The following is a 15,699-nucleotide window of genomic DNA, read 5'->3' as shown; positions in this document are numbered from 1 at the left end:
GATCTTCGTCTTGAAAAAAAGTTGAAACTTTTTCCATGACATCATCAGCTTTTGATGTGGTTTCAAGTGCACTGCAGAATAAGAATTCGTCTTTGATGTCACCTGAATTAATGTATCTCACGAAGACAAGCAACTGAGAACATGAACTTACATCTGTTGACTCGTCGAGCTGAAAGGAGAACAAAGGGGAACCCTTGATTTCAGTCAAAACCTGTTCCTTCACATCCATAGACACTTTAGAAATACGCCTCTGTATAGTATTGTTTGACAGGGATACTTGCTGCATCTTCTTTGCATTGGCTTCTCCAAGAATAAGATTTACTGCTTTCATCATGCAGGGTTTAAGAAGTGTTTCTCCAATCGTGTAAGGCTTTTCTTGTTTAGCAATTTCGAATGCAATCTCATATGAAGCTTCCACTACGGCTGCACTCTGCTGCTGAAACGACCCACTTCTATCGATTCTTTGGCTTTTAAGACACCGTTCATGCCGTTTGAAGAAATCCAAACCCTGCGTGTTCTGGATGTTTCGTCTCGAGATGACGCTTGTGTTTCATTGACTCTGCACTCAGGATAGCATGACACAAAACACACTGTGGTTTCTCGATGCCGTCGTTGGCGAGCACAGTGGTGAAGTCAATGTTGAGGTAGCATTATGAGTATCTGAGCCGTTTAGCTATGGACACAACTCACCTCTACTGCTTACTTATCTCCTTGTTAAAATAAAATAAAAATGTTGAATAATGAACGCTTTGGCAACTGTAGATCTTATACTGACTACTTGTGGGGGGGGGTGCAGGTAGAGTAATGATGGGATAAGTATTGGGAGGGAAGGGAGCGTGACCAGTCGCGCGATTCATCATCCACCAATCAGCAACGGACATGTGACTCACGTGTCGACAGCGAGCACACACACACTTAATCACAGCTAAACAGACACACAAGCACAATTCACAATACGCAGACGACATCGCAATCTGGAGCACCTCCAGAAACCCAGTAATGGCCATGTCTCGCGTACAAGAATAACTAAACAACGTCTCAACATGAAGCAACAAGTGGAGAGTCGTGTTAAATCCAGCAAAAACACAAGCAATCACCTTCTATAGAAAACTAAAGAAGCAAAGAAAAAATCTAGAAAAAATAAAACTATCACTTGGAAACACAACCATTAACATGAGCAAAAACATCACATTCCTTGGCGTCACTTTCGACACAAAACTAACATGGAAAAAACATATAAACAATATACACTCATCAATCAGAAAAAGGATTTCATATCTAAAGACTATAACTGGTAAACAATCGAAATGCGCACCGAACACTATTATACAAATATACAAGGCTTACATCCGTCCACTAATAGAGTACGGATGCCAAGTAACATACAATATGTCAAACAACACACTCCAGAAAATCCAAGTGCAACAAAACAGAATATTAAAATCTGCATTCAGCCTACCATCATTTACGCCAACAAATTATCTACACCAAATTAGCAATCTACCAACTATAAGAGATAGAATAACAGAACTTTCTCTCAAATATTATCTAAAAGCAGAAAATAGAAACAAACTAACGGCATCACTACACAAATTATCAAGTGCACCAACAAAATACATATCACAACATATTTCAAGAATCACAATCCACTCAATAAAGAATCTAAATAAACAAAATCTATGTCATTAACATGAATTCCTTTTTTTTTTTTTTTCAGATACAGGGCACATGACAGGCAAAACTTTCGGCGCCTGTCTTGTGAAAGTGGGTTTTCTCGGGGCACTCCCGTTTCCCCCCACATCAAAATCTTTAGGCATTGGATTTCTAGATCCCAGCCCAAGCAAATCTTTTGCCAGACCCTGAATCGTGCCGTTTGATTTGATCCGGATTTGAATTATATTCATGTTCACATTTGCTCAACTTCTTCCTTTCAGGACAGGTCCCGGCTTTTCTCTCCACTGCTGCCTTTGCCTCCACCCAAGACAACATTTAGAGAGACATCGTCCACCCAAAATGTCAAGAATAATAACAATAATAAATTTATTTAATTAAAAAAAAACCGCCACTTAATCTTAATAACAATCCACGAAAAGGGACGAAGAGGAACCACAACGTTCCTGAACACCCCGGTTGGGGAGAGAACTCTTCTGATTTCTCTCTCTCTAAACTGAACCCCTGCCACGTTAGTTTAGTTTAGTTTAGTTTAGCATACGTACATGCGCGTGCACTCTCATACTCGCTACTCACTAGTACACACATACATACAGTTACAGACACATACACATTCACTCACAGGCACGCATACATACACCCATAATATCAACTAATGACATTGAACTAACGTAGCACACGTTTTGCTTTGTACCGAAACAAAAAAAAAAAATGTAAGAGCATGAAAATGTAATTGATGAAATAAAATTAATGTTATTCCAAGCTACTTCTAACAAGGCTACGCGACTCCCCTGCCAAGGCTTCGCGACCCCAAGGGGGTCGCAACCCACCGGTTGGGAACGCCTGGTCTAGATGAACCAATAGGTCCCTTGTTGTACCTAAACATTATGTGATGCAGTGTTGTTCTTTTATTGGTGAATTTTTTTAATTCATTGGTGAAGATAATTCAAAGTTCAATCCACATAGACAATAACGGTTTATTTTTTCCTTGATGTTTCTAAAAGCTTTTTCAACAATTTAGGCCTCAGAAAATACCAAAATAATTTGTCTGTAACTAATATGAAAATTATCTCATTCAAAGTAACTCAATATGTGTGATTACTAACACATATACAACTGTATAAACACACGAAGTGGTTCACCTATATTTATAATTCAAAATTGTGTGACATATTGCTATTATAAAATGTTTTCATAAACAATTTTGTCTCATTTTTTTTAAATATAGTTTCAACCAAAGCATATTAGAAATAAGCCAAGAAAGTAGATAAAGCACCATTGTTTTAGTTTAAACAACTAATTTTTGTATATTAAAAATTGACATAAGTAATGGAAAATGCAACAAACTTTGTATTATTTTTATATTAGGTTGAGGAATAATTCGTGAGCGTTTTTAAATAATTTCATTCAAGCATTACATGCAAGACTGTACAATACTTCAATGCATGAATACATTACACCCAAAACATTTATTATGATACTTTATTTCATGTAATACCTAGGTATATAGTATACATTGTTTTAAACGAAATTGCAAGAAACTAAATGCGAAAAGCAGATGGTGTCGAAAATGCTCGATTTTGTCCACTTGACATTCCATTTAATGAGCTGAAAATGAAAGCAAAAATTAGACATATGAAAATCAAACACACCATCTATTAGAGCAAAAAAATTATCTACCAAATGACATGAAATATTTTGCGAAAGCGTTTCATTTATGAATATATTTTTTTAACTTGAAAAAACGCTCACGAATTATTCCTCAACCCAATACATATGACATTAACATTTATTGGACAAAGAAACCCAAGGGTAGAAAAGAAGAAAATTAGTAACAGAACTGGATAACTTATGAGTAAAAAAGTCCAATACGAATATGAATTATAAATTTGTAGAGTTTATTACTGCCCTCATAATTGTCGTCTTGTTGCTTTACAGACAGCGCATTAAAGAAGGTTCGAGAAGGAAAATTTAGAATTCAAGGTGAGAGATATTCTTGTTAGATGTTAGTAAAATAGACCAAGCATTTAGAAATATCTTTCAGTATTTATATTTGTCTCACAGAATGGCTGGTATGGGTACTAACTCTTTTACTGATAAGGAGAAAACAACGTTTCGACCTTCCTAGGTCATCTTCAGGTTAAGAAAGAGAGAGTGTTTGAATGGGCCCGGCATGGCCTAGCGCGTAAGGCATGCAACTCGTAATCCGAGGGTCGCGGGTTCGCGCCCGCGTCGCGCTAAACATGCTCGCTCTCGCAGCCGTGGGGGTGTATAATGTGACGGTCAATCCCACTATTCGTTGGTAAAAGAGTAGCCCAAGAGTTGGCGGTGGGTGGTGGTGAGTAGCTGCCTTCCCTCTAGTCTTACACTGCTAAATTAGGGACGGCTAGCACAGATAGCTCTCGAGTAGCTTTGTGCGAAATTCCTAAAACAAACAAACAAACACACAAACGTGTTTGAATGTGATCATATGTGATGCATACCTTAGGAACGAGAGTATAAACGTTGTTCTCTTCTTGTCAGTAAAAGTGTTAATACCTATACCAGCTGTTCTGAGATACATTTTTAATTCAAGTGGGTTTCTCATCATCAAGAATATTTATATTTATGCAATGATAATTTAAATCAGCAATAAAGAAGCAATTACTGAATTAATTAACGTGGAAGAGAAGGGAGCTAGTATTCTTGTGTGTTTAAACAACAAAGAAAATCTGGCTTTATAAATAAAAACAGTTGAGAAAATTTTTGTTAATTGAAAATCATTTTATAACACTTTAAGAACAACACAATCAAATATGTACTGAATGCTGTATCTTTAAAATTAGAATAAAACTGGTTTAATATTAACTATACATGTCTTATTTATGATTTTAATAGTAAGCTATACCTTGTTCCATTTTACATTGTTAAAAAATGAATCAAATAAAAGAAATATTAAAAGCTAAGCTAACTGAGATACAAGTGCCTGGTTGAAGGAACTGAGAAAAATTAAAACAAACATTTTAAAAAATGGTTAATAATGTTTCATATAATTTGTGCACACAGAGGAAACTTATCAGTGTTTCTTTGGTGCTTTATTTGTACAGATAATATTTGTGTTTTGTTGTTGCTGTGTTTAGAGTTTGTTGTAATTTTTCATTGATTATGTATGTGGACTAGACAGTTTGTTCAGTTGTAGAATAAGACAGTTTATTTTTTCAATTTGTACAAAATTTTAAAATTCGTGAGCATTAGATATAGCTAGGAAGGTAGAGAGTCTCAAAGACTTTACAATAAGTAATAGTATAATGGATACATATTAACAAAAATTACATCAGGTGATAATAATTACTCTAAAAAAATTGATTATTGTGTATATAATTATTTTTCATAATTTTAAAAACAAAATTTAGTATAAAATGAGTGTTTTTTATAAAATATCAACAATTAGTGTTTTTTTTATTAAAAGAAAATTTCCATAGAAATATCAAGGTTTCAAGTTGGTAATTATGTTCTTTCAATTCAAATGTGTATTCAGATGTATGTATAGCATGTGATTCAACATTAGTAGAAATATCTACTCAGCACCCACTTATAGAAGGAGGCTTATGTAAGCAATGCAAAGATGAAACTATAGAAACAATGTTTGCTTATGGAGAAGATGGAACTAATGTGAGATATTTTTAACCATTACATATTTTTACAGTGGTTAGAAAGTTCTTCACTTTGTTCATATAGATGTAGAATTGTCTAATTTTAGCTTTAAGTAAACAGAATAAATTAGAGTAAGTTACAAAAACATATTTTTTATATATTTTTTTAAAAAGTTAACAACTGCAGAACAATCCAACTTTTTTTAAAACAATGAATATGTACATATAATGAAGTTGATGATTTTGTGTAATTGTCAGTGATTGGAGTATATATTAAAAACAGATAACTTTGCCTGATTAAAATTTGTGCTATTCTTAACAATTACTTTGTGTGTTTCTAAGTTTGCTTAAGTTTTCTATTGTTTATATATATATTGTTCTCTTGAGTATTAAGTGCCAAGAACGTTGTCATATGGCATTAGTAATATAAAATGTAATAATCCAATAATAGAGCTAGGTTCTGGGATTCTAGTTACTCAGGTGGTTGAAAATTAGTCCTAAAGCACTAGTATAAGCCAAGATGATAAAATTTATTGAGTTCACAGATTTACAGAGAAAAATCTGTGAAGTGGGTCAAAAGCATGGTATAATGAATGCATAGTTATTTGATTGTGAGTCCATTGGGTGATTCATAATTTTGTTTACTTGTCTATCATTTTAAAACAAGTATTAATGAAAATGAATAAAAAAAAACTTGTGTGTTTGTGTATATATATATGTGTGTGTGTGCATATATATACACACACACACACATTGGCATCATGCTTATGGGCTATGGGTGGGCAAGAGACCCCCATGTGCTTTCTGTATACTGTTTTACTAATTCCAAATCCATGTGTGAACATTTAATGAAATATACTTAAAATATTTGCCTGTATTGGAAACCAGTAAGTTAATCAGAGTGTTAGTGGAAAGCTAATGATATGAAAGTAAAAGGTAATCCCACTTATTATTCTTGTGTGATTGTTATTATTATTATCCAACCACTGATAACAAAAGTACTTTGTTTTCTGACTGTAACCCTGAAAATATTTAGTGGAATGATGTCACTGTACACGTACATGTACAAATATAGATAACCCATCATCTCATGATTTGTTTTTGATGTGTAGGCTTATTGTGTAATTTGTGGCCAAGCTGGAGAACTTTTGATCTGTGATAATAATGACTGTAACAGGTATGTTTTGTTATTAATTTATATAACAGTGTCATTAAAACGTTTGACATTTGAATTCAAGTTTGTTTGTTTTTTGGGTTAATATTAGAGACCATAAGAAGGTAGAATAAAGTATAGCAGTAATTAATCAAACAAATGAAATGATCAGTGAGAATTAATCTGTACATAACATGATAAATCGATAAAATTGTTTTCCAATATGGTGCATTACCTCCTCACTCATAAGTAGTTATTCTCATTCAGTGCTGCCCTATGTATACTAAATCACTTTTAACACATGCCACAAGCCTTTTACATCCCTTCCATTAGAATTGGCTGATTCCAATGTGTTTCTCAAGCAAATTAGCATGAGTTGATCTTCTGCTAATAAGGGTGTGACATGTTGTGGGTCCCAGAGGTTGATGTTGCACATTTTCTGGTGTGATTTTATCTGGGAAATATTTCAGTAGTATATTGCTTGATTCTGAGTATATTTGCCATGTTGCAGTTCACCCTTTCAGTTGGGAACTCTCCTCCTACCATTGACAAGATGTCATTTCCCAGCTAGTGTCTTTGGATTAGAGCTGGAGTAATCAATATAAATCCTCACATGTTTGTCATGTTTCCTTGTTCTGCCTCATTTGTAGTTTTTTGGTTTTTTTCCCTCATGCACTCTACCACCTTGTGGTGGGACCCAGGGGTTATTGTTGCATGGATCATGTTCGATTCGTCCCAGCTCAGTGGTTGCTTGAGGTGTTGGGTGGTCATCCATGCACTTCAGCTTTTGTGTAATTTTATCCAGAGGATGATGTTTGTTTCATTAGGTATACACTGTCATTCCAGTACTCCACCTCAGGGAGGTTCATTACTTGAGGTGGATGTTGCACAGAGTGGAACTGGTACAATTGGTTTGCCACAGTGACACATCCTTTCCTACTGTCATTTAGATGATAGGTTTCCAAAAGACTGGTGTTGGTGGTGAATTTTCACACATGAACATTATTTAGTAGACTGGTATGGAAAATTTCTCCTTCCATTCAACTCAAGGCGAAGACTATGTACACTTTTCTCCTACCACTGTTTGTATTATGTTTGCTTAATATGCCACTTGGTTTTGGACTGGAGTTGACCAGCTGAGTATGGTTTGCTATCCCCTGTCCACTGTACATCATAGAGCAAAGGCATTTGTTGGATGTCTTAATCCTAGTTTCTGCCAGATAGAGAAATGGTGCTGTCTCCTAAGTGTGTTTTTGTCCCAGTAAGGGTTCACTCTCCATGGATGTTTGATGGACACTTTCAAAGTATGTTTATCTATATCCCTCTCACACTGGTCCCTCCACCATTTCAATGTGACATAGTACTCTATCGGAAATTATTATTTTCCTACACTAAAAACATATTTTCAATATGTACTTACCTCCACTCACTTTCTTCTCCCTTAAAACTGGTGTATACTCTCTACCTAATCTTGAAGTGATGGTCAGGTAGAATCAAATGGAGGAATTCATGTTCAACAGGAGATTGTATCATACTGCTATTGGTGGAGGTTGTTTAATTATATACATGGGAAGATGCAGTGAACTACATTGATTGTAGGGTAAGTGAGAGTTTCAAGATTTGTAGCATGCAAAACCAATTTCACATATAGATGTCAGCACTGAACAAGAATAGCTAATATGTAAAAGAAGGTATATATCAGAAATAAATTTTCAGTGTAGAAAACTGATAACGTTTCTAAAATTAAAAGACTGATAGCACAAGCTGACAACAATTTTGGTGATGTACAAATTTTATTTTTAATTAAACAAGCAATATTACTGCCTAACTTCAACAAAGTTTTAATTAAATATTCTTTTCACATAGTTAATCTAGTTTAGAAGCTGCTCTTTGTAATTTTTTAAAATGTGTTTGAGTAAATAATAATTCTGTTTTGTACACAATAAAATATAACATATTAGTAGTTTATGAATTAATTATTTCAGATTGTAACTTAGTTAATTTTATCTTTACACAGCAAGTAATGACTAGTCATAGTCATTTTGCAGTTAGTTGTCTTTTATGATGCCTTAGTTCTGTTTTCCTCTGTCATTTTCAGATTACTAAATTCTAATAATGACTTAAATGAAATTGTTTTTCCAATAATCAAAATAATAAAATGAATTTGGAAGTGATACAGATTATAGATGTGTTAGTTAATTTTGTCTTTTTCATACTAGAGAATAAAACTGTGGTCTTTTAATTAAGAAATTATTCTTATTTTTGTCCTTAGTTGTATTATCTATTTGGTTCAACCTTTTACTTCCATAATTGAGGACATACAAAGGCCATTAGTCAGTAAATCATCTTAAGTTTCTAATATGTAAATTAGTAATCATTAGAGGTTATAAAGGATGACCTTTGCTAAAACTGAAATGTTATTAGTAAAAGTTTTTGTTACTTTGATACTTTATCTTATTTGAGTTTTTACCAATATATTTTTTTAATGAAAATTCTACATCAGTTAAAAATAGATTGCTCAAAATATTAGTAATCTTAGTTTAATTGTTGAGCATTTGTTACCCTAAAATGTCAACTGCTGTATTTATGTATTTAAGCATTAAAGACCAATTAAGAGTATTATTTTTATATTTTGTAGGTGTTACTGTACAGGCTGTATTGATGTTCTTGTGGCTCCTGGAGCCCATAAAAAGGTAAAGATGTGCATTAATTTACCAATAACTTTGTATGGCATGACTTGTTATTTTGTTTTATAGCTAATTTTAATTTAACAAGATATAATTTGATTGTGTTTTCTTAAAGATTTGTAATTCTTTTTGTTTTAAGGAAAAATAATTATAATCTTAAGAAAGAAAACTGTACATGTAATTTACACATAGTTAATAAGTTTAATCAAAGGGAACCTTGTTCTTGAATCTCAACTTAAACTGAAAGTTTTCTTTTGATTTTTCCACTGTAAGTGTAGTAACCATGGATGTGTTGTTTTAAAATGACCAGTACTATGGTGAAAGGAAATTCATATAAATGCAAATTACACAGTTTAGTTACTAAATAATTACATGGTTATATTTTATTTATCTTAAGTGTGTTACCAGTTCCATGTGTATGTTGTCATGCCAGAGACGTTTTTCTGTCTGTTTAAATAATGGCCTTAACTTATCTTGAGAGATGTATAATAAATATACATGTGGCACTTATTGTTCTCTTTAGCATCAGAATGAACCTTAACTTGTTAGTGGTACTATATTGATCATTAGTATATTAGTACATCGTCATTTTAGGATTGTTATAATTTTAAGAAAAAAAAAGTAAGAAAACTAGAACACTAAAATTGTTTATTCAATTATGCCAGCTTTCATAACAAACAGAACATAACATAAGGTAAGAAAAGTTTTGCAGATTTTCATTTAATCACATAATATCACTTTTATTGTCAAGAACAAGTAGATTGTATATTGTTATCAGTTTTTAGTGATTTGCAAATCCATGATTTTTTATTTGCTAAGCTTACATATGTTCATTAAAATAAAACTATAAATTTTCTATACATTGTTTGCACATAAGTTGTGTAGTAAATCAGTTGAGCAATAATTTTTATAGGAACTATGACATATCAATGCCAAATTAAATAAAATAGCATTTATGAACTATGATATATATATATATCTTCATATATGAAAATGTTGAAAGGACCAATAAGTTTGGAATTCTGTATTTTTTAATATCTTTACTTGCTTGGAAGTAGTTTATGGCTTACACTACTCTTCAGCCAATCTAACTGTGTACAACACATAATACTTTTTTAACAAAAACAAAATGCTTGTACACTAAATAAATTCCAGTTAAAACATATTAGCAAAAAAATAAATGAAATTTATTTTATTTCAAATCTATGAACAGTGTAAACTTATACATAGAATATATATATTATTTAATATCCAAAACATAACTAAGTACTTATGATATTTATAAGTTATTTACATAAAATTCAAATTTTTTTCTGGGAACTAAATTTCATGTAATAAAATTTTTTGCTGATTATCACAAGATCAAAATATAAAAAAGGAAGAAAATGATTCATGTAATATACCATGGAGATTTGAGATAAAGTTGGGAAAATGTTCATTGACTCGTTGACTCATATTTGGGTTTTTAAAATGAAACTTCTGTTGATTTATTCTATATCTTAAATTTTCAGTTTGGCCAATGCAGCATTGACATAATACTGTACATTTTAATATATAGTTACAGTTTGTAGAATTAAAAGAAAAAAATATTTTGACTTTAATCATAATGTTTTTATCTATGTTTTTAATAGTATTGGTATTAGTTATATAACCTAGATTACAGAGTTAACATCTTAGTTTTTTTACACTGAATGATACCTTCTTGTCTATTTTCTGTTTTATATTTATAACAAAGCAGATAACATTAATATTAACAATAACATTAGTATTACTCTTGTCTATTGATGTACAAGAATTTATCAAATTTTTACATTCTTTGATTTTAACTTTTAATCCTGAAGAATACATAATGACAACTAGTAAAATTTCTGTTCTATTAACAACTTTTGGTCCATATAATGTGTTATACAGTTGCCAATTTGGCCCTCTGCGTAACTTCTATTTAACAAAAACATTTTTTTTCATTCAATGTAATATTTCTCATTTCTTTGTTGTTAACACTCTTTACAATTTTATTTGTTTAAGTATATGGGATATTTCTTTTGATATGTTTAGGGTGATTACTTCTAAAATCGAAATAAGCAATGGAATTTGTTAATTTATAAAAATTATTAGTTTCTCAAGAACCATTGTCAGATATATCAAACAATACTTGAATCCCGATTATTTAAACCTTGACTAAAATAAATCAATTTAAATCTTTGTACTAAAGAATGCAACAATTGTCAGTGTATTTGAAGCAGTGTGACATCACGTAAGAGCTAAGAATTGACTTTATTCTTTGACCAACAAGGATATATGTATGTCTTTTTTTTCTCTTATTTGAGAAACCCTATAAAATACTTTTATTTGTTTCCATGTGTACTTGTGTACCACTTTAAGCTTAAACTGCACAGTAAATCTCATTATTGTTTTTATATCAGTCTTAACTTTTCTAAAATATATTAGAAAAATGGATTGTCAGTTCATATTGTAAAACATTGCTAATCAAGGGTGTAAAAATGTGGAATCTGTTAGAAGTTAAAGGTTGATACATGACATGGTGGAAATAGTCATAACTCATTTTCTAAATCACATATATTTCTGCTAGTTAGTACATTTTGTATCTCACGTGCGTAATGTATCATTTTCAAGAAATCTGACAACTCATTTGGAAAAATAAACATACCATTAATTATGAATAGTTAATAGCCTTTAATTACAATATTTATTTAGAAAATATTCATTTTGTTCCTGTTCTCAATTGTAAAAAAATATGCATCTGATAGAAGCTATAATTGTATTAAATTATAAAATTTCTATCTTTTGGGAGATTTACTCCCTGAATCCCTACTGAATTCTTGTCCCTGGACTCCATTGATGACTTCAGCAAACCTCATATCTGACTAATGAATGAATGAAACCTCCCTTTGGAAAAAATAATACCAGTGTGCTTGATTTATCACATTTAGTTTGCATAAAAAACTGTGATGAGTTAAAGAACTTCATATCATAAATTGTTTTTTAGTGGGAGCTTAAAGTATAAATTTGTTCAAACACTAATTTGTGTGCTAAAGATTTAACTTCTACTTTCTTTTTTGTTCAGGTGCTAAACACTAGTCCTTGGTTGTGTTATATGTGTCATGATTATGATCCTGAGATCAATGGTCTCATCAGATGTAAGGAGGAGTGGCAACAAAATGTAATGCAGTTATTTCAACCTGAGAAACATGTTCAACTTCCTCCCTCTCCAGAAGATTATAAAGAAAAACGGCCAATTAGGGTCCTCTCTTTGTTTGATGGGATTGGAACAGGTAAACAATAAAGTTGTGTTTCTTTTGCATTTCATATTAATAAACACTATTTTAGTGAAATATCTTTTCTTCCTCTTGGATTTCAAATATTTACATAAGTGGTTTTATTTATATATGTGTGTGTATGTATATAATTTCAACATAATTGATCTAGTATATCATCATTGCTATTGATTGAATTTCATTTACCAATCTGTTTTATCTGAAGAAAGATATTTTGCTATAATTTTAAATTTACTAAGCATACCTACACAAAATGTGAAAAGCTATTAGTAAATTGTACAAATTCATTGTACACAAAAAATCAGATTGCATTTAGCAAATACTGTATTCAAGATACACTTCATATAGACATCCATTTGTGCTTGTTGAACATCTCATTCCAAAACCATGGGCATTAATATGGAGTTTTGTTCCTCTTTGCTGCTATAACAGCCTCCACTCTTCTTGGAAGGCTTTTCACTAGATTTTGGAACATGGCTGCGGAGATTCACTCCTACTCAGCCACAAGAGCATTAGCGAGGTCGGGCACTGATGCCAGACAAGAAAGCCTATCTCACAGTCAGCATTCCAATTCATCCCAAAGGTGTTCAATGAGGTTGAGGTCAGGGCTCTGTGCAGGCCAGTCAAGTTCTTCCACAAGGTTGGCAAACCATGTCTTTATGGACCTCACTTTATGCACGGGGGGCATTGTCATGCTGAAACAAAAAAGAGCTTTCTCCAAAGTTGGAAGCACACAATGAAAAATGTCATTGTATGCTGTAGCATTAAGATTTACCTTCACTGGAACAAACCAGCCCAGCCCAAACCATGAAAAACAGCCCCAGACCATTGTCCCCTCTCCACAAAACTTCATAATTGGCTTTATGCATTTAGGCAGGTAGCATTCTCCTGGCATCTGCCAAACCTAGATTCATCTATCAGACTGCCAGGTAGTGAAGTGTGATTCATTACTGCAGAGAATGCACTTCCACTGTTCCAGAGTCCAATGACAGTATGCTTTACACCACCCCAGCTGACGCTTGGCATTGTGCATGGTGATCTTAGGCTTTTGTGTAGCTGCTTGGCCATGGAAACCCATTTCATGAAGCTCCCAATGAACAGTTCTTGTGCTGACGTTACTTCCAGAGCTGTTGTTTTTCGTAGACATTTCCACTTTACAATAACAGCACTTACAGTTGACTGGGGCAGCTCTAGCAGGGCAGAAATTTGGCAAATTGATTGTTGGAAAGATGGCATCATATGACAGTGCCACATTGAAAGTCATTGAGCTCTTCAGTATGACCCATACTACTGCCAGTGTTTGTCTATGGAGATTGCATGGCTGTATGCTTTATTTTATGCACATGTTAGCAATGGGTGTGGCTGAAATAACCAAACCCATAAATTAGAAGGGGTGTACACATACTTTTGTCCATGTAGTGTATGTCTGTGAACTAATGATGTTGGTCTGAGTCAGATTGATCATTCAAAGTGCAAGGTGATGTTCATATGAAGAATAAAAATATCAAACAGTTTGTATATTGCATGTGCCTAACCTTTAAGACATCTAAACTGTATATTGACAATTTTTTCAGTATCCCTGTACATTATATCTAGTATTTACTCTCCTTCACCATTAACTCTTGATAAATCAACAGTATAGAGTAAAATGAATAGTTAATAACTCTGACATCAAATATGATCTACCTTGTTGAATAGCACTCTTTAACTCTAAAATGCCAGCATTAAGTTTTAGTCATTAACACCATTGTGGCATTCTAGAGTTAAAAGATCATGATATGTGAACTTTGACTCCAACCCATGCTCATGGGGTTAATATTTGTCTTTTTGATTCATAAGAAATATAAATTTTCATACAAATCCAATTGAAATCATTTTTTTCTCTCAATGTCAGAGAAAAGAAAACATCATTTAAGAAAAACAATTTAAAATTGCTTAAATGTTCTGCCTTATTCTTATTCTGTATAGTATAAAGCATTTATTTCATAAATTTCTAAATATTGTATAAAATATTTGCTACATATGTATGTATATAATAGAAATGTTGTATTTCTTATTATTTTATGATTTGAAGGCAAGTTTGTGTTAGATCAGTTGGGGATAAATGTGGATGCTTACTATGCTAGTGAGATTGACCAGGATGCTATTAATGTCTCTGTAGTTCAACATAAACTAGGTATTATCCAGCTTGGACGGATTGAAGATGTCACTGATGCTGAGGCAAGTAAATTATCAAACAGTGGGTTAATTTTATTTTAAACTTATGGTTGTTATGAGGCCTTTTAATAGATTGTTTAGGCAGAGTATTCATGATGAAACTTTGTAGAATGGATGGCAACTGTCTGTTGTGGAGATGCAAGTGTAGAGGATGACATTTCAAAAGTCTTCCGCCTTTTGAAAAGTCATCCTCTACACTTGTGTCTCCACAACAGGCAGTTGCTGTCCATTGTACAAAGTTTCATCAAAATTATACTTTATATATATATATATATATATAATGTATGTGTGTGTTCTATAACTTGTACAAATCCAACATAAAAAATCATTGAGTTTTAAAGTCCTCATTGTCTAATGAAACATATGCTGTCTTCAATAACATAGCTTAAAGTTCTTTTGTTACCATTCAGAAAAACATTAAGCTGAATCACTGAAGAGATTCTCTACACATTAAAATGAAACAAATAAAAATGGAAATCCAGGGCAAAAGGCAGAATGAAAACTACAACATTTCACTGAGATAACATGGCATTATCAGACAGAAAGGAATTTGAACTAAGGCAAGCCCTAGTAATTCTATAATGCATCTTACAAATGATGTCATAAAACAGCCAATCACATTGAAACAAGTAAAGATTTGTTGGAATATATTTATTAATGTATAATTGTTTTGACTAAAGAAAAGATTTATCAAATTTTATATTTATTGACATTTGATTTTTCATCTAAAATAACACTTTCAAACTATCTAAGTTGTGGATAGTGTTTATGCGATGTTAAGAAACATGAAGGTCATTTACTGTAATAGAAATATTTTGATAAATTTATTCAGTACAAACTTCTTTAGAATTTCCATGAATAACTCTGTATCCTGTAGGTTTAACTGTACACACTTGTTTCTAATATGTAGTGAGACAAGCTTCCAATATTTTCATGAAAAAAAATGAAGCTGGCATTAAAGGTATTTTAAATTCCTTTAAACTTGAACCATGAAAAGTTGGTATAATAAGCAAGGCTCTAAATAGGCTTTATTAAAGTGAAAA

At 32.3% G+C, this 15,699-nt stretch overlaps 1 protein-coding gene across 4 annotated transcripts in view; it reads left to right on the top strand.

Annotated features, from left to right (window-relative positions):
• Positions 1 to 15,699, top strand: part of LOC143226047 (DNA (cytosine-5)-methyltransferase 3B-like) — a 70,402-nt gene that overhangs the window by 37,258 nt on the left and 17,445 nt on the right. For all 4 annotated transcript variants that reach the window (XM_076456458.1, XM_076456457.1, XM_076456456.1 and 1 more), the window contains 6 exons: positions 3,610 to 3,654; positions 5,189 to 5,322; positions 6,416 to 6,480; positions 9,095 to 9,149; positions 12,229 to 12,436; positions 14,514 to 14,659. In XM_076456458.1, the coding sequence (XP_076312573.1) occupies positions 3,610 to 3,654; positions 5,189 to 5,322; positions 6,416 to 6,480; positions 9,095 to 9,149; positions 12,229 to 12,436; positions 14,514 to 14,659 (653 nt within the window). The remainder of the gene's footprint in view (positions 1 to 3,609; positions 3,655 to 5,188; positions 5,323 to 6,415; positions 6,481 to 9,094; positions 9,150 to 12,228; positions 12,437 to 14,513; positions 14,660 to 15,699) is intronic.

Source organism: Tachypleus tridentatus, chromosome 9, assembly GCF_004210375.1.
Source record: "Tachypleus tridentatus isolate NWPU-2018 chromosome 9, ASM421037v1, whole genome shotgun sequence".
In the NCBI taxonomy this organism is placed as follows: domain Eukaryota; kingdom Metazoa; phylum Arthropoda; class Merostomata; order Xiphosura; family Limulidae; genus Tachypleus; species Tachypleus tridentatus.
This window is presented reverse-complemented; position numbering and strand designations above follow the sequence as displayed.